Source organism: Denticeps clupeoides, chromosome 2 (assembly GCF_900700375.1).
Source record: "Denticeps clupeoides chromosome 2, fDenClu1.1, whole genome shotgun sequence".
NCBI lineage: Eukaryota > Metazoa > Chordata > Actinopteri > Clupeiformes > Denticipitidae > Denticeps > Denticeps clupeoides.
Genome location: NC_041708.1, coordinates 7,409,349 through 7,433,401, shown reverse-complemented (window position 1 = coordinate 7,433,401; position 24,053 = coordinate 7,409,349). Strand labels below are relative to the sequence as shown.

The 24,053-nt window shown below is 40.7% G+C and overlaps 2 protein-coding genes across 7 annotated transcripts in view; one reads left to right on the top strand and one right to left on the bottom strand.

The window, feature by feature from the left end:
• arhgap22b (Rho GTPase activating protein 22b) overlaps positions 1-6,326 on the top strand; it is a 25,838-nt gene extending 19,512 nt beyond the window's left edge. Inside the window, exons 5-10 of the mRNA XM_028970726.1 lie at positions 1,006-1,213; positions 1,442-1,574; positions 2,034-2,107; positions 2,379-2,500; positions 2,584-3,508; positions 3,743-6,326. Of these exons, the coding sequence (XP_028826559.1) occupies positions 1,006-1,213; positions 1,442-1,574; positions 2,034-2,107; positions 2,379-2,500; positions 2,584-3,508; positions 3,743-3,965 (1,685 nt within the window). The 3' untranslated portion in view covers positions 3,966-6,326. The remainder of the gene's footprint in view (positions 1-1,005; positions 1,214-1,441; positions 1,575-2,033; positions 2,108-2,378; positions 2,501-2,583; positions 3,509-3,742) is intronic.
• mapk8b (mitogen-activated protein kinase 8b) lies at positions 878-24,053 on the bottom strand. Of its 6 annotated transcripts, none has more exons than XM_028970728.1 (12): positions 23,854-24,052; positions 20,040-20,212; positions 19,596-19,725; positions 18,218-18,276; positions 16,322-16,460; positions 15,864-16,029; positions 15,012-15,083; positions 12,238-12,420; positions 11,416-11,540; positions 11,234-11,297; positions 10,795-10,872; positions 8,097-10,683 (listed from the first exon to the last, which is right to left on the bottom strand). In XM_028970728.1, exons 2-12 carry the CDS (start codon positions 20,159-20,161, stop codon positions 10,535-10,537), a joined length of 1,287 nt encoding a protein of 428 aa, XP_028826561.1. In that variant the 5' UTR covers positions 20,162-20,212; positions 23,854-24,052; the 3' UTR covers positions 8,097-10,534. The 6 variants fall into 6 exon arrangements, 5 of the variants coding, with proteins under 5 accessions (XP_028826565.1, XP_028826561.1, XP_028826560.1 ...); XM_028970727.1 differs by lacking the exon at positions 15,012-15,083 and adding an exon at positions 13,223-13,294; XM_028970729.1 differs by lacking the exon at positions 15,012-15,083 and adding an exon at positions 13,223-13,294 and having other exon boundaries at positions 10,545-10,688; positions 23,854-24,053.

The window sequence follows — 24,053 nt, the reverse complement described above, 5'->3', positions numbered from 1 at the left end:
CACACCTGTTGCAAGCCACCAGAGAACAACCCCGACACGCATCTGCAAAAGGGATGGCCCGGCGAAATGTCGTGTCATTGTGTTCCACATTCATAGTTCTGATGCCTTCAGTGAGAATCTACCAATGTAAATGGTCATGAAAATAAAGAAAGTACAAACTTTTGGCCTGTACTTAGTACATTCAGTCAGCAAAGACACTACAGACCTGCTCTAGTTGTTATACATTCATGTGTCTGTCAGATTTCAATTACTTTTCCAGAACTTTATATGTTTATTTCGTGTTCCAAGACCTGGAAAATTCCACGACCTTTCCCGGTTTTTAATGACCGCAAGAATCCTGAGGTAGAGAGGCCACCCTCTTACCGGGACGGGTATGCGTCTTCATCCAGAACGCCTCCGCCGTTTTTACCGAGCGAATCACCTCAGGATTCCCGCCTCGACTAACGGACGCTAAGCGACGCTGCGCGCGCGGGACCGGAGCCGCGCATGCGCGGTGGCGCGGCGACGCCGCTGCTGCTGCTGATCCTGCTGCTGCTGCTGCTGCTGATGCTGCTGCTGCCAGCACTCGTGGGGAAACACGCAGTCAAACAAGATGGAGCTACACCTTTATAATAATTCAGCTGTTTGTTTATAATTAAGTAGTTCTCCATGAATAGGCAATGCGGCTTTTAAAGTTTATGTTTTCATTGTGAAACTTCTATAAAGTAGGTACGTAGCGACTAAGAGCATAGTTTTATACAAATACATACAAAGAAGTCTTTTGTCCGAAATATTCAGCATGTACATGTATGAATATGAGGAAACAAAATACATGTTTTAGTGACAGCAGCAAATATAACGATTTTAAATGAATGAATGAAAGAAGTAAAATAAGAGACAATGCAATGCAAAAGTCACGTTTTTTATGTCATTATAGTACTTATTTAATAATTTATCACAATAAAATGGCCATGTAACTGTTTTGAAAACATATTAAATTTTCTGCCCACTTGTGTGTCTCTGCAGGGATTTTCGGACAGCGTCTGGAGGACACGGTGCAGTATGAGAGGAAGTTTGGCCATCGCCTGGCACCGCTGCTTGTGGAGCAGTGTGTGGACTTCATCAGGGAATGTGGCCTGGATGAGGAGGGTCTGTTCAGAATGCCAGGCCAAGCCAACCTGGTCAAAGAGCTGCAGGATGCGTTCGATTGCGGGGACAAGCCTCTGTTTGACAGGTACCCTGGTGAACAAAGGGTTTTTCTTTTTTTATGCTATATGGATATATGGATATTAAGCATTTGAAGGTTCCAATATGTATAAACACATGCTAGGCATATTATTATATTTTAAATATTGCTTCAGTAGATAAATAATCCAATTTCATTAAAGGAGTAGTATGATTGTTTGATTCGTGAGAAGGTGGGAGAAAGCCCCAATGAGAATCAAGCTGTGTCCTCTTGCAGTAGCACAGATGTCCACACAGTGGCGTCACTTATGAAGCTTTACCTCCGAGAACTCCCTGAGCCGGTCATACCTTTCGCCAAATATGAGGACTTCCTCACTTGTGCCCACCTGTTGGCCAAAGATGAAGAGGAGGTAAGTGTGTGTCACGTGATGGTGTTTCTTTAAAACATATATTTTTTAATTATATTTTGTGGACTTCGAAGGGTATCGAATCACATATTTAGCCAAATGATTGTGGGGACTTTAGGAGAGACACCCCCCGCATGCATGAATCAAACTAGAATGTGACATTAGTGGTGATGTTCCTAGTGAAATTGTGCTTGTCCCCTCTCTTCATATCATTGAATCTAGTGCTGACAACACGCCAGGCTATTTTCTCTGTCATCGTCACTTGTTGGCGGGGGCCAATTTGTGCAAATGCTCAAATGGAGAAGGTCCAGCAATGTACTACACAATGTGTGTGTAAAGACAAGCTGAGACTCTTGGAATCTAACCAGATTTTGATTACAATAATGTATAATACAACATATTGATGTGCAATGTATATAATTAACCCATGCAGATTTGTAATCAGTTCATTCATCTTCCCAGGGAATACAAGAACTTGGAAAGCAGCTGAAGACACTTCCGCCAGCCAACTACAGTCTTCTGAAGTACATCTGCAAGTGGGTCTAAAGCAGTGATTCTCAAACTTTTCAGTTTTAATGGCTCTCCAAGCACTGCCATTATGAACAGCATTAACTGATTTGAAATGTATTGATTATTTACTCTCATCCACTGTCAGTACTGTAGTCAAATGCACAGTAAGTGAGGATACTCATTTTACTACTTTGAGGATATTGAGAAAAATATCTAGATTGCATTTATACACATAGCAGAGAAAATTAACAATAATCTCGGAGATTCCAGAGCAAAAAAAAATATTTCTTGTTGCAGCTTTCTTGATGAGGTTCAGTCTCACTCTAATCAAAATAAAATGAGTGTTCAGAACCTCGCAACTGTCTTTGGACCAAATATACTTCGACCTAAAATGGAGGATCCAGTAGCAATCATGGAGGGTGGGTAAATGGTTCCCATTTCATTCAAAATGTTCTTATAATCCAGAACATCAAGAAATGATGTTCATGTATCTTGCTTGCAGGGACGTCTCTGGTTCAGCATCTTATGACTGTGTTGATCAGTAAACATGAGCGGCTATATGTTGGGAGGGACTGTGACACGCCCTCTGGCCAGGTGGATCTCAGGACTCCGGGCCAGCAGAGCCAGCAGCCCAGCATTGTGGGCTGGATATCAGAAGAGGACCTCCAGGGCTGCCCCCCTGCAGGCCAAAGCTCAAACCCTAGTGAAGACACAACCAGCAGCAGTGCATCTTCTCTGGACGCTCACATCAGTACTATAGCACCCCCTGCCACCACCACGACTAGGCTGACCTCTCAGAGTAAGGGTGACACGGCCGTCAGTCCCAGCAAGCAGGCCAAGACCCTACCAACCTGGAAGTACACCTTCAAAGGTTCCTCGCCACGACCACAGACCGCAAAGCATGCAGGCTCCTCAGCTGATGTTTCTGGAGCCTCGGGAGGAAACTGGCTTATGAACGGACTGTCCTCACTAAGGGCTCACCGCCGTACCTCCTCCGGGGAACGCGCCAGGGACTCCAGCTCATCACAGAGGCTGTCCACCTACGACAACGTCACTTCCTCGTCCAGCCTGGGCAGCGTAGCCAGCGTGGTTAGCACACCCTGGTCCACCTCATCATGTGAGATCTCCATGCCAGACTCTAGCAGCGAGCCCTTGGGATCAAAAGAGGATTGGTCAGACCAAGGTTACCAGCAAGGGGCTGCTCAGAGCGGCACAGACGAGGTCCCATCGGAGCAGGAGGACGGAACTGTCGCCATGGAGATTTGCGTGAGCAGCACAGGCTGCAGTGACAATGGCAATGCAGCCAGCATCAGCATCGCCACGCCTGAGGACAGTGATGACAATTCCAGGTCGTTGGCTAACCTAGTGGCAGAGCTTAAAGAGGAGCTTCGGAGACAGAAGATCGTCTACGAGTCGAGAATTAAGAAGTACGTTGGTCTTGTTCTGAGGATCTAATGTTTATTTCTGGACGATTACACAATACACGTGAACCATTCACGCTTTGAAGTTTTTGGGGTCAATATTTTGGCTGGCTGATCCCCGTTTTATTGGTCGTAGCTGTCTCATAAAGGTTAATGTTAGCGTTTTCATGGCATTAGTTGTCTTCATCTCCTAGATGTTTGTATCAACCTGTACAAAAAAACCATTTGTCACCCCTACAGGTTGGAGGAGTCGAGTGTTGTGCTTTGCGCTCAGATGGAGCGTATGGAACACGAGATGGAACAAGAGCGGAAAAAACAAAGGATGCTGGAGATCAAACTACGCAACTCCGAACGTGCCCGTCAGGACGCGGAGAATCGCAACCGGCTGCTGGAGAAAGAAATGGAGGACTTTTTTTCTACACTGGGGGACCTGGCTCTTGGAGCAAGGACGAGTGACATTTAGGAGTTCTTCTGGTTCTTCAAATAGCATTTTTACTGGAAAGTCTGAAGATGTAAAAACAATCTCTCTTTCAGCACCTCTAATTCTCATTCCTCATTATCAGGACTTAGCCTGGTGGAGTTATGAGCTCTGCCTTTCTTTTAGCATATAGTAATGGGTGTGTATGGTAGCCTTCACACACACACAAACACACACACACAATAGGACCACACCTTACCAAAGCCTGTCTTCACTTGAAGCCTGTTTGTGAAGCCATGTTGGTTTTGGGCACACAAAGCTGGTCACTGCCCTCACTGAAACAGCTGTCAATGCCAGTGCCTTTTAGAATGATTCAGTCTGGAATAGTAAACGCCATTGGACAGATTCATTTGCCTCTGACTGCAGCGTAACTTTCATTTTTTTCCTTCATTTTGCAGATATTACCTTTCAAAATGCCAAACAGAAGAATAACCGTCTTTGTGTTGATTGTGTTGTTGACTGTCTGAAACTAGGAATGTGATGTTGAAGCTGTGTGTTGCTGGTTTAATATGAACAGATAGAAAAAAAAAAACGTTCCATGTAATCTTAGTTTTCTACAATCAGGTGAACAAAATGGTCATTGTTGGATTATATCAGTGGAATGCTACATTCTGCTGTGACAGGCTGGCTGCCTGTTCTGTGTGAGTCTCCACCCTACACCCAGTATCCTAGGATGGGTTCCGGCAGCCACAAACCTGACCAGGACTAAGCGGCTGTAGAACCTGAGAGAGTGAGTGAGCTACAATCTTTGAAGACCTAGCCAAGAAAAAAGGTTGAGTCCTAAAAATGATGCAATGTGATTGGCTATGAAGAGAATGTCTTTTCTTAATGAAGAAGCTCGTATATGATGGACCTTAGAACATTTCAAGTAGATCATTGTCAAATTGTACATTTCCCACAGACTCTGACTTTTGCCGTTGTTACAGGGGCCTGATTTTCTTTGGAGATTTTGGTTTAGATTTTTTTCTTCTCAATTCCTTTGTCAAAGAGCTGTTTGCTTTTGCACGTTGGCCACCAGCCTCCACATTTACCCATTGACTGCATAAAACATTTACTTCTTTTACACAGATAGAAAGGCAACATATGGTCATGACAATTTGAGTCCAGACTGCAGATTCATGATTCAGTTGCTGCAGTTAAGCCATTGGCTTCCAATCATTTCATTCCATAAGACGGCTACAACTGCATCTTATGAGATAGTACAATAACAATAACATTTTAAAATGTTATTTGTGGGGGAAAGGGCAACTCAGCTTAGAGTGAACAAGAGTGAGGATAGAACCACATGGGCATGAATGATGCAAAAAACTGTACTGCAGCCAGACAGAGGGGGCACTAGACTTCACTTTTTAGAGATGTTATGGCGACCAGCGTTTCAATCGAGTCAATGGTTTTGCCTCTGTGAAAGAATAGCTTTATCTCAAGGGCATTAAAACGACGGCATTATGTGACTGGTAATATGTGATCACAGGTAAGCAACCCAAGCAATACACAAACCACAACTGCAATACACATTTAGAGATTGACTTTACATGAAAGGTATGTACCCTGTGCGAATCCACAATGGAGCCTGTTGAGAAAGGGAGGGTTTCTCATGTTAGTGCCTTGTGTTGCTTGCCCAGTAAGACTTGATAAAACAACCTTAGATGCTAAACTACAAAATTCATTTTGCAGTGATTACATACGTATGCTGCCTTTGAAGTATGTTCTACAAGCTATATTTTCAGTGAGCAATCAAGCTAATGAATAGATTACTGAATAACTTGTCATTACATAAAGATCACTTGCTGTATCTAGCACTTAAATTATTTCATAAGAGAAACCAAGGTAAATGAATCTTGGAAGAATGCAGATTACGACTCCACTGTATGGTGAGCCTTTACTGTGCCCAGGTGGGAATGGTAAAAGGAGAATGTACTAAAAATCTAATTGCATGTTTCGAATTTGGACTGCTTGTGAAAATTCAGGTGAAGACTGTGAACCTCTTCCAGTAGGGATATTTCCTAAAGTTAATTTATTAAAGAAAACTTCAACTACATTGAAAAACAAAAAAAAGAAAAGAAGAAACATTAGACCAAATGTGTGGTCCAGTCTCCCATATGTGAAAATATAAAGGGTTTACAATAATGCCAGTGCTTTAGTTAACTAAAAGTGTGTGTTTGGTAAAAGGCAACATGTCTGTATTATCTGAGTGACTGTATTAATATCGTCATAAAAATAACGTGTGACCTTTATCTCTGGTACATGACCATTAATGTTTTTCTTTTCTTCTTGGCTATGATGGACTGTGTTGATATGTTAATATGAAGCTATAGACACCTGAAATAAAACAATATATATACATGATCACTCTGGACATCCATCAAATCACAACACACTGCCTTCTTCAGAATGAACACTATTCTACTGTGAAATAATCTATCAGTAAAATAATCACATACAGAGGGGCAAAAAGTATTTGGCAGCCACCGATTGTGTAAGATGTCTCATTTAAGAGAGAGAGGTCTGTAATTTTCATCATAGGTAAATTTCAACTGTGAGAGAAAGAATGTAAAAAGATCCAGGAAATCATTGTTTGTAGGTGTGGGCAGGTGTCTTTTATACAGATAACCAGTTCAATACAGGTAATGATTGAAGGAAGGAAGAGCTTTCTCTCACAGTTGAAGTGTACCTATGATGAAAATTACAGAGCTCTCTCTTAAGTGGGACAACTTGCACAATTGGTGGATCACAAATACTTTTTTGCCCCACTGAATTAAAACAGAAAGAGAATAAACTACTCTATGGCGCTTTGCAGGCAGTGGGGTAACCTGGACATGCATCAACAAACTGCAGCAACATTATTAGTTATTATTATTCTCATTAAATGTTTCTCATTATTATTTTACTGCTGTATAGACCAGTGTAGCAAAGAACATGAATGGAACAGGCCACTTTCACATCATAATAATTATGCAACACATGTGGAAATGAAAAGTCGACTGTCAAGTTTTCAGACCATGTGCTTATCGCCTGTTTTAAACAAGTGAAAATGGGCTGTTGCTTTGTTTCATTGGGTGTGATATAAAGTTCAGCAGGGCTCAGATTGACTGACAGTTGATGTCCTTCCAGATTTGGTTCTTCATGCAGAATCTCCACAATGTCTACACTACGTACAATACCCTCACAGGTCCAAAACAAAGACACATATTATACACATCTATTGCAGGTTACTAGAATGCCAAAGAGGATGCTATTTTGGCACCGGAACACTTTATTGCTGAGCTGCTTATTCACCTTAAAAATCAATGGAACCTGCACTGTCACATGAAGAAAACTACTTATCTCTGGAAAAAATAAATGTCCTGTCCCCCTGTAAACCATGGCTCTTTCCACCTTTACCAATTATACTCACACCAGACACAACACAACCAGACACAAGCACAACTTTCTGAATGAAGAAAGGATTAGACATGACACAAGGTGCATGATTGAAATCAATTGATTTATTTGCAGTAGATGTTTCGAAGTTGGCATCATCAGATCCCAGTGCATTTAACCCTAGTCGTGCACCTCTCACAGTCTGTGCTCGGGTGCAACACAAATGCAGGAGAATTCTGAAACTACTAGCATGGCCAGTTATTACTAGCAAACATTTTAACCAGCACCGTACATTTACAAGTGTATCTTTTTGTATTTTATGTAATTTATGTTTTAAAATCAGTATTTGCCACGATCGAAGTCTAAGGTGATACATAGGAAAGAAAAAAAAAAAAAAAAAAAACATTTGTCTGGCCAAATCATAGTATTGTCTGAAAGGACAGGTTTTGTTATATGACAAAAAAGAAAAGTCAGAGAGAACCACCCCGACTAACATGACAGGGACGCTTGGATTGACAAACTCTAATTCATCTTTGGAAACGTTCATGTGACACAGCTAGACCCATGAAGAACTATTAGCACAAACTCCAGAAGGTATTGCACATGAAGGGAAAAAATAAGACAGAAAAAAATTCTTACTTCTAGGTGAAGTACACATAACATATAAAAAGTAGAAGTTTCCTAACATCGATAATTGTACACTTTGAAATAAATAAATAACGGAATTCTGTATTCACATAATCAATTCCTATCTTCCGGTCAAGCTAAGCGTCCAGGAACTGCTATAATTTTAATCTTTTTATCTGAGGTAGTTCATCAAAGTCTACTTTTCATAACAGTTATTACTTTTTTTAGAGCAATGTTACCAAATACAGAAAAAAAAGCAACATAAACTATTTATCCCTGGAGAGCGCTAAGAAAATTAAGAGCACTTTACAAAAAAAAAAAAAAAAAATTATGAAAAAGGCTATTTAACCCCAACCATCTAGTATCTTCGATATACTGGATACTGTTCACACCTCAAATTCAAATTTTAGATTTGGTAACACTGATCCCAGATCAAAGCTACTTAAATCTGAAACTACAATTTAAAAAGCCAATTTCCAACCATATAAAGCTGCACACTGATCACGTAAGTTTTTACTTTGATGAAAGACCTTGATAAGCCTACCCTTTCAAAAAATAATCCACAAAAAAAAAAAAAAACATATATGCTAGGATAAAGTGGATATGGCATGAATCGTGCCACACACCTCTATAACCAACAAATCAAGTTGCGTCAATGCAATACAAAAATATAGAATCCATGTGTGATAAGGACCGCTTCGCATGTGATTGACGTCTTGCATAAACTCCAGTGCTTCTCATTAACTTTTTATTAAAAAAAAAAAAAATTCTAACACTCTAATACTCAGCATCTCCCCAATTACTCAGGAATTAATGCTTTACAATCTACAGGCACTTATCCATGAATACGCAAATAAAAATGTAAAAAAAACTGTTCAAATGCCATTATTGCATACCGTTTTTAGAGCCTTTGATGCCACTGATGTAATCTTCCTTAGCACATTAAGCATGGGACCAAAAAAAACGAATATGTTTACTCCCCAGTTGCTGCCAATTTATGCTCAGAACTGAAGTTTGGGGAAAAACTAGGACTGGGTGATGCGAAACTTTTATCACAATATTTACACAATAACAATATTTATCACAATGTCCACTATGTTATGAAATTCATCTGTAGATACCAATCGTGTTTCTGAATGTCAGGATTGTTTTAATAATCATTATAGCTGTGGAGCAAGTGATCAATGCCTTGAGACAACTGGGGTACAAAATGTTGCAAATATCTATCGATTACGTAATAAAATTAGTGTTTAGGCTGCGTCACAACACTCACAATATTCTAACTCTTGACTGTATGAATATTCAAATTGCGATAACAACATTTAATGATTTAATTTCACACTCCTCAACCCCTGACCACACTCATATATCAGCATCTTACCAGCTCCAAAAAGGACAAGAAGGTGGCATGGATGCCAGAATACAAGTTCATCAGCCCTTCCTTTCTTCCTTCTCTACCAAGAAGCAAACTTAAACTACATTCAGAAGTAGGCGTGGCTACTAGCTAGGAACTAACTAGTTCCTTCTGTCTGCTTTTAGATTGATTTTATTATGCAAATCAATTGATACCAATAGCTTATGGAAAATGTTGTAAGTTCAGAAAATGTAAGCCTTTTTATTTTACATTTTTGGTGGTTATACTTTATTACATACTGAACACTCAGACTGCAGTACTTAACCTGTCTGTTTATCAATATTACACAAACACTTTTACTGTGTGACACAGCAACAATCCACCATATCAAACAAAATCTTTGTGCTGCCTCAACGTCCAACGTCACCCGATGAATCACTTAACTTGAACTCATAGTCATTCACTCTCTCAAACTGCCCCATTTTAGGTCAGAATTGACTAAAGTAACCATTAAAATGTTTTAAAAGAAACTAAATTACCAGTGCAATGTAGAGAACAGTATATGAAGCACTAAAATAAAAAACAAATTTGAAAGCTCTTGGCTTAGGATTTAGGCATTTTGAATCACACATTCTAATAATCCCCCTTACATTTTTAAAAATTGTATTAAAAAATACAATATAAATAAAACCATTAGGATGAATTCTCTTCACCTTTGGACAAAAAATGTTTACTGAATTGAAAGCTATTTTGAGATCTAGTTTTTATGAATTATAAACAAATAATTTCATAGTTTGATATTTTAAAATGAATTAGAAAAGGAAAATAAAAAGAAATATTTGCCCCTCAGACAAGTAATGCCATGAACTTGAAACTGAAACAAATGGATTAATTTCGCGCCCATTCCACTGAGAGAAACAAAGAGAAATTATAAACCCTCATACAGGTCACTGAACTTCCTCAAATGTTAATTCAACAATATCTTGGTGTAGCAGTAGCTTAGGATAATGTAAGGTTAGACGACAAATTGAGAAAACAAAAAAAAATTGCTCAGCCAGTGAGAGGTTCAGTAAAAGCTTTTAAGGGCTTCTTAATAACCATTACCCTCTCTTGCTTTAAAACCAAAAACGAGAACTGTTTCAGTGTGGAGAGAAACAAGTTGGACTTCCTGGCCTCAGACTGTGTACCAGTGGACGCAGGCGTTGGACGATAGTCATCTGCAGCAGCTGAGTGGCCCAGCAGACGTCTCCAGGCTGCTGTCAGTGTCCGAGGCCAGGGTCGGGTCAGTGGACATGGACGACACATCGTTGACGGACGAGGAGGATGTAGAAGGGTGGTGGGAGCAGTCACTCATTGCTGCACCTGTGCTATGAGAAAAGAGACAGCATTATATCAGATAAGCACTGATGGACAGCCGGTAGCGAGTGACCATGCAGGTCAGCAATGGATCAAGAGGACATTGTTGAGACTAACCTAGAGAGGCTGGCTGCCCACGAATCACCCCATTTTTTGTCCTCTCCTCCCAATCCAGGACTTCTTTGTATATTAACTCTGAAAGTGGGACAAAGGGGTTGAACAGATGTTGATCTCAAATAAAAATAGATTTATTTCCATGACCTAGGTCATTAGTATAGATTACATGCAGTGGTATATACAGTATGTGCTTTTTCATATTCATATATTCAATCTACCTCACTGTTTTGTTATTTGACCAATTCAAATTTCTTTAAAATTTATTTAAAAAACCTGGCAATTCTGTTGGGTGTGATTCTGATATAAGAGATGCACTTGCATATAAAAGAGACCTTATGACAACTTATTCTGATTGTGTTCCTTATGAAGGGAGTTTCTTACAAAGCATACATAACGTTTCCTGCAATCATTTCAGAAACAAAAAGGGGTCTTTGTCTACCTTTCCATTCCTCCACTGTGTGCTCTCTTTCATCCAGCTGCTTGTCTGTGATGAGGGGCGGTGGCTGGTCATGGACAAACAAGAGCAGTTACTTGCATCAATCTCAAGAAGCAAAAGGCTTTAAAACCCAACAACTATGGGGTAGAAACATTTTTTATTTTTATTGAACCGTCTCTGCTTACCGCCTCTACCTCAGCTGGGTCGTACCACACGTTGATATAAGGGTGCTGAAGAGCTTCGTCCACCGAGATGCGCTTGGACGCGTCTATTACCAGCATTTTGGATAAGAGATCCCTGGCCTGGCTCGCTGAAAATTGATTTGAAAGCATAATATTGCAGTTTCAGCCTTGATTTGCAATTTTTAGGAAAAGTTGTCATGAAATTTGGTGAAAGTGATTTTGTCAATATGTTACACAGCACAGCACATGGTTCACACAACGAAATGTATCCTCTGCATTTAACCAATAAGCAGTGGGCAGGCGCCCGGGGACCAGTGTGTGGGGATGATACATTAATCAAGGAGACCTTCATGACACCTAGATAGTTCAGGATTTGAACCCGCAAACTTCCGATTACGGGTCCGCTTCCTTACCCACTAGGCCACCCCTGCCCTATGTGGGCTGAATAAGTCTGCATAATACTGGAGGGGCTGACATTAAAACATGTAGGGCACTAATTTCAATCTGGTGCTATGCACAATACAATATCCTAAGAACAGGACTGGTATTGTCAGGTGAAAAGCATCCTCACAATTTACATAACACAAATAGATAAAACAAGACAGAAAAAACGCACAAATGTTGTAATGCTGTACTTTGTACCAATAAATAACAGCGCAGATGTAGTCTGAAAAACCTGAATACCTCTTAGCCAATCATGCTAAAAAGTTGGAACTGAACGGTCATAACATTAAACAATTACTATGGATACACTGATTCAATTATTCTTGTAGATGTTATCAGGTCAGCATTAACAGTGGCATAATTTGATAAGTTTATGCTCACCTTTCAGTTTGTTGTGTTCCGAGTCAGCAGGGAAGAGAACGTCTGGAAAGAGCTTCTCGAAGCTGTAGCCCGCATAACGTGGCCGGTTCTCCACGTATGTCCGCACCGACTGGGTGAGCTTCATCAGGAACTCCTGGGACGGCGTTCCCAGTTGCTCAATCACTTTGTTCCACTGATCTATATCTTTAATTCAAGCACTTAAGAAAAACATTGCAAAGGCTTTCGATTTGGTAGACACTGGCAATGGCTTAAGGAAAGGCTGCAGGATGTAGCCAAGTACATACATCAGGGCAGACCAAAAAAAAAACACAAACTGTATGTCAGCACAACATCTGACTTTTCCCGAGTCAGTAAAATAAACTGGAAACAAAAAACCTGTCAGCCTGAATAATTGTTTTTTCCCCCCATTCTTAATTTTTATAAATTACAATATGACAATAACTGCAGTTTCCATAACTATAAAACATCAAGCGGAATTCAAGTCAGAACTGTGATCTTGAACGTATTCATGACTATTGCCAATTAATTAGACTTGCTATCTAGATGACTAAACTGTAATCATCTCACTATGTGCAGTAATGTGCAATACCTCCAAAATGTGCAATATCTTCACACAACGTGCAATAGACAATAAAAATTTAGTGCAATTTGTACATTTTTACCATTTTATTTGTTTGGTATTTAAGTCTGTCTTTAACTATATGCCTCACACAGAGTCGACTGCAAATTTCATTGTTCCTTGAGAAGTGACAATGACAAGATAAGTCTTTATTATCTAATTGTTCCTACCTTAAAAGTCCCATTGAAACAAACATTTGAAAGGCAGACGAACCTCACAGATTTTTAAGCCGATAGGAATGTCACATCTGACATAACCCCAAAAAAAATAAAAATATTTGGTATGGCAACACATTACACAAAAAGTCTAACATAGAGCTACACAATTACACAAACACAAACACACACTAAATGGGATGAAGGATACGATCTGTCCCTGGAAACAACACACTACCTCTGACCATTTCGGCCATGATGCAGCCAATAGACCAGACATCAACTGAAAAAATGAAAATGACAATGAAATTAGCATGCAAAACCCATACCAAGGGGAACAAACACAAATAAATGAATGCAAAGTGAAGTGGGCACAAACAACTAAAGGTTCTTTGTTGTACAAATAGCAAGGTTCTTCAGAGTAAATGTAACCTTCAATTTAGCTTAAGAATCAGCAGCATAGACAGCTCTCCTCAGTGTTGAACTTTTATTAATATGGTAAAATATATATATATTTCTATGACAGAATCATTGTAAAACAATTCTAACACAGACCTATAAGGCCAGTAACTAATAGAAGAAACTGTTTAAGCTAATTTTATACTGGTGAGATTTGTTTAAAAATTTGGTATCTATTAGCAGTCTAGAAAAAAATATATAATAATTGTACTTTTTAACAAGAGATTTAGCCAGTCTTTAAAAAAGGGGTTTGTCTTATATATTTGGTATTATTTGTTCATTAATAGACTATGGCTAAAACTCAAAAGCATTAAAACATTAAAATTTCTAATATAACACATGCCGGAGGTGCAGTCTGCTTATTTTATAAAATGTAGTATATTCATATCTGCACAAATATGTATACAATTGTGTACTTTAGATCAAATATAAGACCTATATCAGAACTTTATCACTTGTTTAACCTACATAGACAATACCAAAGAACCTTTTTTTCAGCAGGGCAGGTGGATGAAACACAGCATGCAAAAAACAGTAACTCAAGTGCTCGGCCACAGTGTGAAGAAATAAAGAAATAATAATTACAATACGCCACTTAAATGCAATTCACCAGTGGAGGCGGTGATTCACAGCAAGTGCACTTCAGCGCTAGACAAGGGGCAGAACGAGACACTGGCCCACAGAAACTAATTTATGATGGCAGAACCGCATCTGTATGGGCAAACGTGTAGTGGCACTCTTCACTGGCTTTACAATTCAAATCATGTCTACTGGCCTTAACTTCTGATAACAGTCAAAGGTACTGGAATAGGAAAATCAAATAAGACTAATTTGAATAAAACCTGATGAATTCCTTTTTGTTTCCAGCCCCTCCTGGATTTCATTGTTTGATTTATTGATGGCAACTTTTCTAAAATATTGCGAAGCATAATACAACATTTTAGGGCATTTGGGAAATACTGAAAATTGCAAAAAACTATCAGCATCTGTCCCGTTAACTTTCAATATCACAGGACTGTCTTTCTCCTAGCATTCTGGCCCATTTTTAGCAGAATATACACAGCCGGTAAACGCAGTCAGTTCTTGGTGCAATGGGTTAAGCCTAAACCTGTCTGTGTTTCATTATACGTTGGAAAATGTCCATTGAATGTTTTGTTTTTATTAAACGTTGCTTCTGGGTCACTTAAGAGTGTTGAGCCTTGTTGAGTCTTCACAAGCAGAAACACGGAAGTGGGATTCGAGACGTGCAGCGCAGGGGTTTGAAATGAGGGTTGGTCATTGGTTAAATCTGCAGAATAATCGCACCGTAAGGCTGTGTGGAATCCATGGGGGTTGTGATAACAGTTATGATCGCGACGTTGTGAAAGGCATTGAACCTTTATAGGGCTAGGCAGGAAAATTGATGTCTGATGTCTGGCATACTCTCCGCAAGGCAAAGTATAAAGGCTGCATTCCAAAAAGCAAAAGAAATTAAAAGATAAAAATATATAAAATATACACTTTTGAGTCTGCAAACACCACCGTAGGTCAGACAAGGATACAGTCCCTCCCTGGAAAAAGGATTTTGTGGCGAACCATTTCTGCCATAATGCAGCCAACTGCCCAAATATCCACTATGTGTGTTGCAGGAGAGAAAAAAAAAAAAGATAGAAGCAAAAGAACATGTCAGCAGAAGTAGTTGTGGGTGTGTGTGTGTGTGTGTGTTTAAAATGTTTGTCAAAAACTAGTGTCCATTTGATCGATGATCGTTGTTGAAATAGCCTTTCTGTTTTCCTTGTGTGTAGATCTGGATAAAAATGATGTCTGTGGACATGAGTGAGGCACCGTCATTTTATTTATTTATGTATTCTGGACCAGATTGGAGCACAGCCTACTTCGCAGGCATCTCATCTCAATTCCCAGAGACCAGGGCCTCATTAGCATACAGCGCTGCGGCAGCTCGATTTCACTTTCACAAAGCCAGGCTGTAGCCCAGTGTCAGCAGCTCCCAGTGAAGGGGGTGCGGTGCGGTGCGGTGCGGTGCGGTGCGGTGCGCACCCCCCCCCCCCAAAAAAAAAAAAAAAACAGCCCACCTACATAGCGTATCTGCAGATGGACGAGTTGAGTGAGAAAGTGCTGAGCGATGGGAGGCGGCCATGTTAGCTGAGGCATGCAGTAAAGTGACGGGGACTGCCGCTGGCATTTTCTGCAGCAGAGAGCTCTGTGAATGGAAAGGGAGCGCTGCAGCTGCTGGGCGCTGCTCTGCTGCAATGCGTGGCAAAGTGTGCCAGCTTTGTCCTGTGTCTAGTGCGTTACCCCCCCCCCCCCCCCCCCCCCCTTCATCAGGGCATGCAGGCAAGGCAATGGTGGCTCGGGAACAAGTGGGCATGGCTGTCCTATAGGTTGGAACTTACCATTGGCCTGGTAGCCCATGCCCAGGATGACTTCAGGGGCCCTGTAGTAGCGAGTCACTACATAAGGGGTCATCAGCAGGCCTGTGGCAGCCGTCCTGGCCAGGCCAAAGTCCAGTATCTTCAGTGTGCAGTCTGACTTGACCACTATATTACTGGGCTTCAAATCCTAATAAAAAAAAATACTTTAGACGTTTAGAACTTCATGCACCGATGATCATATATTTCCTAAATAAACAAGAAAGATTTAATATACATTAAATCCCACAGAGTAACAACTGATATAATAAAATCTGTACTTTATAAGGACTTTATATACACTTATTTTGCTAAGATTTTTATTCAATCTACAATCCTGGACCTCAAGACTGAGCAAGGACTTGGTCGGGATTTAATTTACTTAACATGCATCAATGAATACAGAAATATACAATAAAACATAAAAATGCAAGGTAGACTACCCTATGTATGATGCCTGCGGCATGAAGGTGCTTGATCCCACACAGCATCTGATACAGCAGGTAGGAAAGACGCTCGTGGTCCAGCTCCATCTGAATCACCTGACACAGGTTAGCGTCCATAAGCTCCATCACCAGGTAACTACACATTACAAAAAAAAAAAAAAAAAAAAGTTAAACAATGGGAAAGAAAACACACACACCTGCATATACACATTCATATACATTCATATAAATATACATGTATACATTCCTCATTACTGTACACACAGCACCCAATAGACAGAAAAACACAGAATTGTTGACTTTTTTAAATGTCTGAAAAACTGAAATATCACATGGTTCTAAGTATTCAGACCCTTACTCACTATTTAGTAGAAGCACCCTGTTGATCTAATACAGCCATGAGTCTTTTTGGGAAAGATGCAACAAGTTTTGAGGATCCTCTGCCATTCTTCCTTACAGATCCTCTCCAGTTCTGGCAGGTTAGATGGTAAACTTTGGTGGTCTCTCCAGAAATGCTCAATTGGGTTTAATTTAGGGTTCTGGCTGGGCCATTCAAGAACAGTCACAGAGTTGTTGTGAAATCACTCCATTATTTTAGCTGTCTGCTTACGGTCATTTTCCCTGTTAAAAGGTAAACATTCAGCTCAGTTTGAGGTCCTGAGCACTCTGGAAGAGGTTGTTGCCCAGGATACTTGGCTGGATTCATCTTTCCCTCGATTGCAACCAGTCCTCCAGTCCCTATAGCAGCAAAACACAGCATGATGCTGCCACCACCAAGCTTCACTGTTAGAACTGTCTTGGACAGGTGATGAGCAGTGGCTGGTTTTCTCCACACATACCGCTTAGAAACAAGGCCAAAAGTTATATCTAGTTCTCATCAGTCCAGAGAACCTTGTTTCTCACCATCTTGGAGTCCTTCAGGTGTTTTTTTTTTTTTTTTTAGCAACCTCTATGTGGGCTTTCATGTGTTTTGCACTGAGGAGAGGCTTCCATCGGGCCACTCTGCAATAAAGCCCCGACTGGTGGAGGGCTGCAGTGATGGTTGACTTTACACAACTTTCTACCATCTTCTAACTGTGCATCTCTGGAGCTCAGCCTCAATGATCTTTGGGTTCTTCTTCACCTCTCTCACCAAGGCGCCGCTCCCCCGATAGCTCAGTTTATCCAAACGGCCAGCTCTAGGAAGGGTTTTGGTCATCCCAAATGTCTTCCATTTAAGGATTTTGGAGGCCACTGTGGTCTTAGGAACCTTAAGTGCATCAGAATATTTTTTTTGTAACCTTGACCAGATCTCTGCCTTGCCACATTTCTCTCTCTGAGCTCTTCAGGCAGTTCCTTTGACCTCATGATTCCCATTTGCTCTGACATGCATTGTGAGCTGTAATGTCTTATATAGACAGGGGTGTGGCTTTCCTAATCAAGTCCAATCAGTTTAATCAAACACAGCTGGACTCAAATGAAGGTGTAGAACCATCTCAAGGATGATCAGAAGAAATTGACAGCACCCGAGTTAAATATATGAGTGTCACAGCAAAGACCATGTGATATTTCTGTTTTTCTTTGTTAATATATCTGCAAAAATGTCAACAATTCTGTATTTTTCTGTCAATATGGGGAGCTGTGTGTACATTAATGAGGGAATAAATTATTTTAGCAAATGGCTACAATATAACAAAGAGGGAAAAAAAGAGGGCCTGCTTTCTGTACCCATTGTACAATCATAACCGGATGGTAACACACTTACACAGCAGTCCATATATGGCAAACACATACAAATAAAATTTGACATTTAAAGTGACCATATAAAATAAGGAAATAAATACATTCAAAACCATGCAATCATTTGAAACTGTGCATAGGAAATATGTGCATTACGATTATACTATGACTTACACATCTTGAAATTCTTCAAGTGTCTTCTGTGGTGTGAAAACATTTAATAAGCCAATTATCTGTAAAGCACAAAAAACATCATTGCATTATTTTTGTAATACCCTAAAAGTATCCTTAACACTAATTCTTCTTATTTTTATTTTTTTTTACAAATGGTGTAAATGATGAGAACTGGCACCTGCATGATCAATTTGATAGAATGAACAATGTATTAACTAGTGCTGCACGATTAATCTAATCGCAATCGTAATCGTGATGTCAGTCTGTGCGATTACATGAACGCAAAAAGCTGCGATTTAAATGATTAGTACATGGATTGGATCGGCAACATATCCGATCCATTCTCTCAAAGTTTGCGAGCTGACTGAAGTCTCACTTCAGACGTATGTGACGTCTTTCGATTCGGAGACATATGGTTAGACGTCGCATGACGAGCTGCATCGTACGTCAACATCGCCGCCATATTGCGATAGGCTCTGCTGTGGCGTGAAGCATATACATGTCTATGGAGAGAAGTGCATAAAAATGCCTCACTCTTGTGCTGCTTGGGGCTGTACAAACCGCTGTACGCTCCAAACCGGATCCCGGGGGATTACATTTCATAGGTAAGGCTGGACAATTGTTTTGAATATATTTGGCCATTATAAAATCCCGTTTTATAAGTTTTAACCATAGCTAAGATAGGCTAAGCTAGCAAAGCTATGCATCCCTGTGTTCAAGTCAGCCTCCAAACAACATTTTGGTTAAACGTAAGAACTATAATACGGGATTTTATAATGGCCAAATATAATCAAAACAGTTGTTTAGCCTTATAAGGGTTTGTCGTTCGACATTAATGTTAAGAGTTTTTTGTGATTATTTAATTTTGTAGAATATTGTATTTAAAGCACTGGGCATTTCAGGTTGTTATAAGTAGTTTGTGTGTCTCACTTTGAAATTAAACATTTCACTATTAGTAATTTATATGCGACTTTTCATTGATATTCAAGCAAGTGTCGTTTTATCATATCGCAATCGCAATATTGATCTCAATAATTGCAATATGTCTTTTTCCCCAAATCGTGCAGCCCTAGTATTAACGAATAATAATTAAACACCACTACAGAATGATGAAATCAATACAATTCCTATTTAGACCCTTTGAACCAGCATGTGCACAAAGGTGGTTTGCCACACATCTACAGGTACAGACAGCTCAATGACAGTGGGATAAAAATGCACTGAAGTGGGAATGTGATTTATTAATGTTGTAGCACACCAGTGGTAAACCATGTAATGTGGGCAAATATGCAGGATCTCGCTGTCTCTCTCTCTCTCACACACACACACACACACACACACACACACACACACAGTGCTGAGAAAGAACAGGACTTACGTTTTTGTGGTTGACACATTTCATTAGAACTAGTTCTCTGTAGGCCCTCTTGGCATGGGTCTGGTTCTGAAAAGGGCGGCTGAGTTTCTTTATTGCAACGTTTCGCTCGAGTACATGGTCATATGATGAGCTAAAACAGAAAAGATGTAGAATTGTTAACCATTTAGAATCAACCAAGTTTAGAATTGTTAACCATTTAATTTCTGGAGGGTATGTTGTAAATATGTACAAATCCAGTCCTGAATAGACATAACTGTACATTTAGCCAGCCCAGTGCTCCATGATATCACCCCTTGTCTGATGGAAAATGTTTGAGATTTCACATTTGAACATTTCCTGATGTTCCTCCAGAGGAAGGGACCGTGATGTGATTACCATGATGTCAGGCACATCCACATTTTCTCATTCTATTTAATTTCCCTCCGCTACCTGCCTCCAACTTACCAGACAATCCCCTGAGCACCAGAGCCAATGGGCCTCAGGTTCTGATACCGTTTCAGAACTGTAAATGTTGAGTCTCCGACATCTAAACTGTAGTACTCCTTCTCACGTTTGTTCCTGTTCATGTTGAAAGTTGCGTTGTCTTGGGCATCAAAATGGAACTTGTGTCACTGGGCCTGACAAAAAGGCAAAAAAAAGTGTGTTATATTATTTAAACATGATTTTTAAACATGAACTATAGTCTGTGGTCATGTAATGAATATATACAGTAGAGGCCAAACGTTTGGACACACCTTCTCATTCAATGTGTTTTCTTTATTTTCATGACCATTTGCATTGGTAGATTCTCATTGAAGGCATCCACACTATGAATGAACACATGTGGAGTTATATACTTAACAAAAAGTGGAGACCTGGCCTCCACAGTCACCGGACCTGAACCCAATCGAGGCGGTTTGGGGTGAGCTGGACCGCAGAGTGAAGGCAAAGGGGCCAACAAGTGCTAAACACCTCTGGGAACTCCTTCAAGACTGTTGGAAAACCATTTCAGGTGACGACCTCTTGAAGCTCATTGAGAGAATTCCAAGAGCGTGCAAAGCAGTAATCAGAGCAAAGGGTGGCTATTTTGATGAAACTAGAATATTAAACATGTTTTCAGTTATTTCACCTTTTTTTGTATATAAGTATATAACTCCACACATGTTCATTCATAGTATTGATGCCTTCAGTAAGAATCTACCAACGTAAATGGTCACAAAAATAAAGAAAACACATTGAATGAGAAGGTGTGTCCAAACTTTTATATTCATAAATCTCATGACTGTATTACCATTCATAAGTGAATAAATACCATTATAAAGAAAACTATTCTCAGTTATATGAACCTTTAACTTAGAAGTCTAATGTTGGCCCATAAATTATAGTACTATAATATTCAATACCTAAAAATATCCAAACCTAAACATGGTAGTTTCGGAATATTAATATAAATATACCCTTTTGAATTAAAGGATGAAAACAAATATTGTTTGTTTTCATGCCGTACATAGTAATTTATGTTTTCCTCGCAGTGTATTTTTACTACACAATCTGGTCAAAATAAAAATAAAAAAAATTCCCCGGGTAAAACAGGCAGCAACTTCACTGACATGAATATAGTAACGCAGGCCATATATAGGTCGTAACAGGCCTTAAAAAGATTTCGCAATCAAAATGCATGCAGTAAACAATGACCTATAAACCTCAACACCCCCTGGGGTCTCATCTAACAGCCCCCCACCTCTGTCATTACTGAGGCCTCGGGCAGATTTTTGAGTGTAGCGCACAATGGGGGAGAGGCTAACATTTGTGAAATGGTCCAGATGAAAAATGGGGCAGTGTTGTTTGGCAGTCTTGAGGGAAAAATATGTAAAAAAAAAAAATTATGGTAAAATTGTGAAATGACTGCAGAACAAAAAGGGAAAAAAAAAAAAACTACGTCCTGCCTCTAGCGTATTCAAGAGCATTTTATTTAGAATGTCACATGACCTGCAAATGCAGGGGAAGAACAGGTGTATTACCTTACAGTTAAAAACTTGTTTGCAATTGAGGTTCCCCTCCCCTCAAATTTCAACTGGCACAAACCGAGGTTTAACTAACCTGCAACCACTGACTGAATTTAGTTGAGGTTTAGCCTGTTTCCTTTGATCTGCATTTATGTGGCCACACCATTACACCATTTTTATTTCTATATGAAAAATGCACATAAATAAATAAAATAAAGCACAGCAGAAACCCAGAAGCAATAACTCTTACACAGAGAGTATAATAAAAAAAAAGCTTACGTAATTCTAAAAAGAATAACCAAACACACACACACTCAAGGATCCCCTCCCAAGAGTGTGGAAGCACTAGTCAGGTACTAATCGATACTAAAATTTAGTTTTGATTTTGAATTACATTTACAGCATTTACCAGACATCCTTATCCAGAGCGACTTACATTCAGTAGTTACAGGGACAGTCCCCCTTGAGCAACTTAGGGTTAAATGGTAGTAAGTGGGATTTGAACCTGGGTCTTCTGGTTCATAAGCAAGTGTGTGTTACCCACTAGGCTACTACCACCACAATTTAAATTCTCAAATTAATTCTACTTAAATTCTAGCTTTGTGAACTGGTGAACTGAAAACGCCGGCAAACTACAACAATTTTCAACAGGCAGCGCAGCGGGCAGCCCATCCCACAGTTACCTGGAGGACCCCATGTTTATATGAGATACACCTTAATGGCAAAACATTGATTCTGCGGCACCAAGCTTGGCCTTGGTCAAGCAATACCGCTGAAGCAAGTTAGCTACAGGAATGGCTGTCTCTTCACTTCTCTTGCCGCGTTTTGCAATCATGTAATTGCACAACATGCATTCATTGGCCTAGCAATTAAGGAAGCAGCCCCGTAATCAGAAGGTTGCCGGTTCGAATCCCGAACCCTCAAGGTGCCACTGAGGTGCAGCTGAGCCAAGCACCGTCATGGCTGCCCACCGCTCACCACTGGTTAAAAGCAGAGGACACGTTTCGTTGTGTCACTGTGTGCTGAGCTGCAGTGTTTCACAATGACAATCACTTCACTTTTATCTATCTGTCATTTTATTTATTTAGTGTGTGTGTGGTGTTCTGACTTTATTAAGAAATTATTCAAAAGTCCCTGTGTTTTTTGATCCCCTGTAGTATAGAAAATAGTATCGAGTGGCATCCTTATTATCGGAATCGAGTTTGAAATTTCAGCATCACGCCAGGCCAAGCATCAACATAAACACAGACATCAACACTCAAATTATTTATCCGTAACCTTTGAGGGTACGGAGCAGAAACGCCCTCGCTGGCGTGTCACATCGCATGCCGGACGTCCCGACGAACTGGCACATCAGCGTCGACATGAATAAAATATCAACAAGAATATTATTTCTCATCGACCGTCTGCGGCATTCGAGCACACAAAGCAGATTCGGGTTTATGTTTAAATCGCTCCAAAATATTGTCTTACTGCAAGCGCATCCTAAATATCGTCTGTGTGGTAATCTAGACTTGGCTGTTTTATACACACACACACACACTGGTGAGGATCAACCAATTCTGGCTGATCGAGTGAACGCTTTTTAAACGTTTATACAGACTGCCAGTGTAATTAGGGCGGTGGGGTGGGGTTTTGGGGGTTAATAAATGAAAAACCTTAAACGGAACCAGGGCTGGGCAGGACGGGATCGATCCCACCCGTCATTGGGAGGATTTAAAGACTCCCACCCACCCCACCCAACGCACCCACCCTTCACGGGCCCGCACACGCAACAGGGGAGAAGGTCTGGGCGCGCGTTTAAACGCCCTGCAGAGGAACACAAGCGGCCGAAACGAACCGTCCCCCCACAGAAAACACCGGCTCTTCCATCCGTCGGACATAAAACGCTGCGCCGAGCCTAAAACGCAGCGTGATTTATCCGCTAACGTTACCGGTGGCTAAACCCGAGAAGCTCGAAGTGCGAGTAGCATTACTGCCGATATTGTTATTACTATCATTATTATTACTATTACAAACGAGCATATGATGGACGCGAAGGCCTAAATTTGAACACAACCCAACTAGCTGCTTTTCGCGGCTTGTTTACCCTGTCGCCACGTTGCTGTAATAATCGCGACAGGACAGCGGCGATTTTGCAGCGAACGCCCGGGTGACAGCGAGCCGGGTGGGGGGGCGGATAAGGTACGGCAAGAAGCCCACTGGCCGCGGCTACCCTCCCCCACCAGCAACAATAACACGTCTCTTCCACGCAGCAGCCCGCCGCTACTCACCCCAGGCGACGGGATATTGCGCGCGCTGTGGCGGACGGCGGCTTCCTGTCAAGCGGCGTTCGGACGCGGCGACGGCGGGTTTTTTTTTTTTTTTTTTTTTTTCCCCTCGCGGTTCTGCTGTCGCCTCGTCGCGGGATGAGGCGCCGAAACTCCCAGCGATTCCTCCCTCGCACTGGCGGAGGCCTGGAAGCGCAGGGCAC